This window comes from Chaetura pelagica, unplaced genomic scaffold (genome assembly GCF_000747805.2).
Source record: "Chaetura pelagica isolate M959 unplaced genomic scaffold, ChaPel_1.0 scaffold120, whole genome shotgun sequence".
Classification (NCBI taxonomy): Eukaryota; Metazoa; Chordata; class Aves; order Apodiformes; family Apodidae; genus Chaetura; species Chaetura pelagica.
This window is the reverse complement of record NW_009951952.1, coordinates 1,129,122-1,136,464: the sequence shown is the minus strand read 5'-3', so window position 1 is coordinate 1,136,464 and position 7,343 is coordinate 1,129,122. Positions and strand designations below refer to the sequence as shown.

Below are 7,343 nucleotides of genomic sequence, written 5' to 3'. Positions count from 1 at the left end.
GGAGCCTCCAAAAAGGGGTAGACTTTGCAGATGGGAAGTATGGAGGCAGAGAGGGGTGCTCCCTCGGTGCTCAGCAGGGAGGGACACCGCCAAGGCACCCACCAGCTCCCTGCAGAGCGCAGGCGGGTGTTAGAGCGGCTTGGGTGCTGCTGCCAGGAAAGGCAAGCAGGACGGGGTCTGCCTTCCCAGTGGGAAACCGGGCAGCGCTGCTTCAGGGGGAAGGCTCCCTGCCCGGCCTCATCCCAGGGAAACCAGGTCTGCAGGAGCACAGCTAGGCCTGCACATCCACCCTCAGCCCTGCTCCCTCGCTGGCAGTGCTGCCGAGGTGTGGTCCCTTTGTCTGGCGGCGCTGGGTGCAGGAGCCCCCTTTGGCAAACTCCCTCTTTCCCAGGGAGTCCCCCTGCGGCAGAGCTGCTCGCGGGGAAAGCGGCTGCAGGGGAGCGTGGGGCAGCAGGGGATGCAGCAAGCCGAGGGTGTTCTCTTCTGCCTGTCAGCGTTTCCCGCGGGATGGTGTTCCCGCGTCAGTGGGAAACGAGCAAGCACCCGCAGCACCCAGGGTCTTGGAGAGGGAGCTCCGGGCTTTGGGGCGGGAAGCAATGAGTCCTTCTGAGGATCCTTCCTGCTTGCTGTTTGTCGTGTTTCCCTGCACTTTGGGCATCCACAGGGTAGGGCTCAAATCTGGACCCCCAGGGAGACAGACAGATGTCTCCCGCTTCCTTTACACAGAGAGCAGCTGAAGGACCAAGGTAGGCCCAGCAGCACAGAGCTTCAGTTTGCAAAGCGTGGTCCGAGGGGGAACGGATCAAAACTGGAAGAGGGGAGATTTAGGTGAGACGTTAGGAGGAAATTCTTCAGTGTGAGGGTGGTGAGACACTGGAACAGGTTGCCTAGGGAAGTTAGGGAGTGTCCTCTCCCTGGAAGTGTTCAAGGGCAGGTTGGATGGGGCTCTGAGCAACCTGGTCTAGTGGGAGGTGTCCCTGCCCATGCACAGAGGTTGGATCTAGGTGATCTTCAAGGTCCCTTCCAACCCAAACCATTCTGGGATTCTACACCATCTGCAGGTGATGTGTTCAGATCAAGGTTCCATCTGTTTAGTAAAACACCAGGAGTGCCTGATGCAGAGGAGGAACTTAAACTGCTTCAAGCCTGACTTTAATGGGATAGATCTGTGGTTTGGCCACACTCTCCCTTCGTGGGAATGGTTGCAGCTGGGATGCTTCTGTCCCTTGGGTGCCCACCACTGGCCTCCTGCAGCAGAAGCTGCTCCTGCCTCAGTTCTGGTGACAGAACAGCAGGTCTACAACAGCTGCAAGAGCAGGACTGAGCTAGGGAAGCTGGGCCAACCTCAGTGCCCATGCTTGGACCCCAGGGGTGCATCCCTCTTTTCAGAGCCTGCCTGCCCTGCCAGGAGCCCACTCCTCCTCTCCCCTGCATGCCCTCCCTCTCCTCCCATCCTCCTCAGCCCCCACCACAGGTCCTGTGTCACGCAGCCTTCCCTCTGTCACACCTTTCGTGGTGGAACAGGGCACCTGCTGCAGTGGGGCCATGTTTTGGCTGCTGCTTAGTGCCTGTCCAATGCCAGAGGGCACAGGAGGGGCATGAGTGGCCTGGGCAACAAGCCACACCAGCCCGCAGGCTCTGACTGCACTGAGTGAACAGGTACCTCTTCCTTTACTTAAGAGCTCCCCAAATGTAATTATACCACTTCAGAACGTTCCATCTTAGGTCAGGCTCTGACATGTCCACGTTAGCTGTTTTTAGAAATGGAATGAGGGTGTTTTTCAACTGATGGATTTGCACTGGTGACACTCTGAACAGATGAAGCAGATGATGACAAACTTGAGGTTTCATGTTTGCACTTCTCTCTTCCCAAAGCAACACTGCAGGCTTGGTGTGTAAAGAGGCCGTTTCCGGCCAGCAGGTCTCATTTCTCCATCTGCTTTGCAAATCACACCAAGCTTCTGAGGAGACACCATCTATGGCAAAGCAAGTACATTAGTCCTGACTTACCCTGGAGCTGCTAGGAACAGGGATGTGACTGATCCCAGAGTGGCAAGTTCAAACTGCTGATGAACCAAGGAGAAAGTTACCAGCAGACCTGGAATTAGACACTCTGGGCATTCCCACTGTAAACTGCTCAGTTGCTTATAACTTTTATGATTGGAGCAGAAATTTTCCATCCTGGCTGTCCACCTACCTCTGATTTTTTATTTATTTGTTAATTTTCTTTTTGTATGTGGCTTCAGGCTGCACATTTAATCTACTCAGGGGAAAAAACAACAACCAAACAAAACAGAGCAAACGATTTTGCTTTAGACCGTTAATATGTATGTTAAAAAGAACAGTCCTTTACTAGGAAGAACTCCAGCCCGGCTGCTTTGGAGGAGGAAGAGAAGCCTATGAAGGAAACATCAAAGCTGTCCTCCTCACTATCCCATGAAAAATCCAGGCAGAATTTTGATTAATGATAAGCCTTTAAAAAAGTGCAAGGAGGACAGCAAGTCCCTTGGGGAAGTGAAGCACGGAGAACAGATGAGGGCAGGGAGCCTAAAGGTACTAAAACTGGTGTGGGGATTAAGACAGAAGGAATCATTAGGAAAAAAAGGGGTGGAAAAGGGAGAAAAGAACTGGCTGAATAATGTGACCAGACTAAAAATCGGAGCACATGGGGTTAAAGTCAAGACTGGCAGCTGTAGTGGAAGCAGGGCCTAGGGAGAGGGAAGGACGAGTTGAACAAGCAATCTAGTAGTGGGAGCTGTGGCAAAACCAGGAGAAAGGAGCCAGTGAAATGAGGAAAAAAGGGGAGTTAAAGGTGGTGGGAAGGGAGTAATGACACTGGACTTGGGGATAGGAAAGAACAAGGGCTGTGACAAGACTCCTTAAGGAGCCAGAGGGCAGGAGGTGCACTCAGGTAACAGGGCAAAGAGATTTGAGGTGGATGGGTGGGCAAGGAGTGGGCCAAGCAAGCACCAGGGTCTGTCCTGTTCTAGCAGCATAAGCAAACTCTCAGGTTCCTGCATCTCATCATTCCTGAGTCATGATTCCAGAGTGCTGAGGCTGGCAGCACTGCTACCCTGAAGTGCTAAAGGAGAGAAGGAAAAAGCCAGAAGGGATAAATTGGGGTGGATTCTACAGCAGCTTCCGAGCTGCCATTCTCCACATGTGAAAGAACACAAAGGAGTTACTCCAAAAAAAGGATCTGCATCCTTCACTAACTGACAGATGACATCCTGAGATCATCTTATGGGCAAAAGATCATCCCTCCTGGTCCACACATCCTCATCCACTCCCTTTCCATACTTGCTGGTAATGTCAGAGAGACCGAACCCAATTAATGAAGACTCATCTGGTTGACAAATCCTGCACTTTCAGGAGGTGGTGGAGTTACCAGAACAGAAAGAAAGCTCTTTATGCAGAAAAGGGTGAGGTGCTTCCAAGGTCTGTGCTGTACCTCTGCTTAATTCCTGCCCACAACCCCTTACAATGACACCTGCCCTCCACAGTATCTTGCTGCCCAGGCTGTAAAGGGTTTCACCACAATTGTTGATGGGGTCCACCCAAAATCTGTTGAAGGCTGTGATTCTTCTCCTTTACCCACCCTCTTCAAAAACTGTGGAGGACAGAGTGGGACAGGTTCAGAGGGACCAAGCCCTACAAGGTGTGCCATTCCCAGACATGTTTCTGGTGTGTTTGTTGACAGATGTGGTCACATAGACTTGAAGTAGAAGCAAGAACAGTATTAAGAAACCCCCCAGAACAACATCTGGGAACAACATCAGATGTTGAAGTTGGCCTTCAAGTCTTTGTGGTATCATTTTATTGAACAGAATTATTTCTCCAACAGCCACATGAACTCCACCCGCCAGCCAAAACAAGGATTGCCTTACCAACAAAGTTTCCAGTCTACTCTGCAGGAGCTGCATGTACAGCCAAGTGGAATCTCTCTTTCTGCAATTTGCCCCCCTTTATGGATGCTTCTTTCCTCCCCCTCCCCACAAGAAGCAGTGGGAACAAACAAAACACGAGAAAGAGATGCTGACTTTCCTTGACCAACTCTCTCTTCAAAATTATAGCCTGGAAATCACTCCCTAAGCTAGGGAACTTGAGATGAATTTGATGCTGATTTTGTGCAGGACAAGGAGTATCAACTGGCACTCATGAACTACGTGAGATCAGGAAGCTGTAACTCCAAGTGGCTGCAGGTTCAGGCACAAGCAAAGCCCCATGTCCAATTCCAACAGCCTCCCTCATCATGGCATGAGTCCAAAATGCAGAGAAAAAAGGCCATTTGGGACAATTTCCCCACATTCCAGACACAGATACACCGTGCTATGAAGATCCTGTGTTCTTGGTAGGGTCACTGTGCTGTCAGTGTACCAAAATGTTCCTCTGGTGAGGAGCACAAGCATCTTCTCCAGTAGGTCTTAGAGCTTTAGCTTGTTCCTTCAGGGCTTTGTTGCAGTGCAGTGTCTGATGTCTCACAGGCAACCCTGGCAATCTGAAACATAAAGCAGGACAACTGTCCTCCCCAGCACTCAGCTGTTAACAGGAACCCTGCATGGGGAAGGGCTGTCTGTCAGATTCTGAGCTTCCTACCCACCACCAACCACCCTGCACAGCCCAGCAGGCAGGAAAAGCACTACAAAGCTCAGACGGATCAGAACATCAGCACTAAGGAGGTTATTTCTCAGCACCACTAACACCATCCCCATGCTAAACCCAAGCCAGCAGTCAACACTTTTTTTGCAAAAGTAGTTTGTAGTATTTTTTTTTTAAATTGGTGAAGGCTATAGAAGGCTGCAGAAACCAACTCAAGGACAGAAACAGAAGTGGTGGAAAAGGCAGGCACAGTCAGTTTGTTTTGGTTGCTTTCCCAGCTGAATTGTGCTTTTGGTGCAAAATGCCTCTGGTTTTTAGAAGGGAATAGTTTTTCTTAGTACTTTTGGGCTGCATGTCTAGAAAATGAGATGAGGAAGGACAGCATGGAGGGAACGGAGTTGTACAGGGTCAGGTTGGAAGAAAGCAAAATGGAGAATTGTGTGACAGGGCCATCCTGGGCTTCAAAAATAGCTGAAGTGATGAGCCTGGCCATTTCCCTCTGAAGCATCGATGTCACCCTGCCTGTGGCAATGGTCTACTTATCAGATTGATGATGCATTGCTACTGGCAGTCACTCTGAAACAGCTAAAGTCAATAAATACCATTTCTAAATTAAGTAGTCAGAGAACTTTCCTATTGCTTCTCCCTTATTTAATTCTTCCTCGTCCGGTAAGTCATGGCTTTTCTTCCCCTCCCCATTAGGAGGCACAAAGTGCAGAATGCCAGAATGACCCATGGCACCTTTTTCTCTGTCTTAACCTTTTACTTTCTAAATTTCTCATTCACATCACCTCTGAAATAAGTTGGCACTTTCCTGTTGGTTACAACCACGAGCTCTTTGGCTGGGCAATAAACTTTATCAGATCTTATCTATACTTTTCTGCCACGGTTTCTTCATGACTAAGTCTGCACATCACTTCCCTCCTCTATATGCAGGTCCTGTTGGAGCACCAAGCCTGCATGGTGGTGGCTCAGGTTATGCTCCAGGTGTGCAAACAGAGAAACCAGGCCATGAAGACAACCTCCCATTCCCAGGCCAACAACTGATGCTTCACTACCCGTCGCAACGCACTGATCCTGTCCTTGTGTGTCGCCAATAATTTCAGCAAGCCCTCCTGGTGCATCCTCACTACGGCTGCAGGAGCCTTCCACACCTCTGCCAGGTTCAGGTCTCTCACAGCACCCAGATTTATGAGTCCCTTCCCTTTCCCCCCGGCCCCTCTGCTGCCCCCGCCCAGCAGCCCGCAGGACGCACTGCGATGCTTTCAGCATTTGCAGAGCAGCGACTGCTGCCCCCTCTGCCACCGCAGCCTGTTTCCCCCCCACTCCTTTTATTTTCTTTTTTTTTTTTTTTATTTATTTGGTTTAACCTCCCTGTCCTCTCTGAATAGGCCCTAACAGAGAACTCCAAAACTGCAATCATGCAAATCGTCCCACCGGGGTTTTTGTAATGCTAATGATATCAAATGCATGCTCATCAATGAGAATGCTTAATTCCCCTTGCTCATTATCAGTTGCACACTGATATAGAAGCATCTGGAAAATTAATCTCCTCACACAAACAATGTTTGGGGACTCCTTGCCACCACCTTAGCAGCCCCTGCCCCAGAGCCTCCCAGATGACACTGGGCACCAGCACTCAAAAGCCACCAGCCCTTTGCCCCTTCTTGCAAAGCTTGAAACTTTGGTGTTTGATTTGCAAAATTACTTAGGTCCTGAATTTGTGACTGAAAATCAACAGGAGAGGCCCAGAGAACATCTACATGCTATCTAGCATTTCAAAAAGTGACACCCAAAGCAAACTCCAAATAGATGTTTTACCTACTAGGTTTCCTGCCTATAAAACAGCAATAATACCCTATTGGCTTCTGGGCCTCTTGTGACATCAGTTAATGCAAATTGATGATGCTGCTGGACACGGGGATGACAAAACACGAGAGGAAGGTAGAGCCCTGTTGGCAGAACGGGGTCTGGGTATGTGCAGCAGGCAGCTGATGGGCTTGTACACTGCATGTGGAAGGAGAAAAAAACCCCAACTATCTACTTCCCCCCCCCCCTCCTCTGTGAGCAGTGTTCTGCCCCCGCGGGGAACAAAGAAGGGACTTTGTGGAGAAAACAATCTGTCCTTGCGTAACCGAGCACGACGTGACACCTGTGCACCAGGAGCCCACTGGGAGAAAAGGAAGTCTGGCACTTCTGAAGCCAAAGGGCACGTTTCCAGCCACGGCAGCGCTGCCTGGGTGTGCGGGTTCAGCACCACCGGGGCTCTGAGCAGGGAAACCCCTCCCAGAGGCCCCTGGCCGGGGTGCCAGCCGAGGCTGTTGTGTCCAAACGCTCTCAGTGCTGTTGCTTCTCTGGGCTTCATTTGGTGGCTGGGGTGTTGCTCTCCTGACAGCAAAATGAACCTCCCTTCTTTCCCCGGCTCCCAAGGAAAAAGTTCTCACACCTTCTGTTTTACAGCTTCTTCTGTTACCACTTTTTATTTATTTATTTATTTTTTAAATTGCTTTTCCCCAGAGGCTGAGGGGAGGGGAGAAGAAGAGCCAGGCCCTTCCTTCCTCCCTGCCGCACCGTCCCGCAGGGAGCCCGGCTGCGGGCCGGGGATGGAGCCCCTGGGAACACGGGGGAGGGGGGTCCCCCTCGCTCCCTGCGCTCCCAGGATGCCGGGTACCCGCAAAGCCACCTCCTGAGCCCTAAGGCTCCCCAGTGAGGCAGCCCCGGGGACCACGCAGGCTCTCTGGGGC

At 50.9% G+C, this 7,343-nt stretch overlaps 1 protein-coding gene across 1 annotated transcript in view; it reads right to left on the bottom strand.

The window, feature by feature from the left end:
- Positions 1–271: 271 nt before the first annotated feature.
- The window catches only part of LPAR5 (lysophosphatidic acid receptor 5), a 14,089-nt gene continuing 7,017 nt past the window's right edge, over positions 272–7,343 (bottom strand). The window contains exon 4 of the mRNA XM_009999013.1: positions 272–430. Coding sequence (XP_009997315.1) covers positions 272–430 — 159 coding nt within the window. The remainder of the gene's footprint in view (positions 431–7,343) is intronic.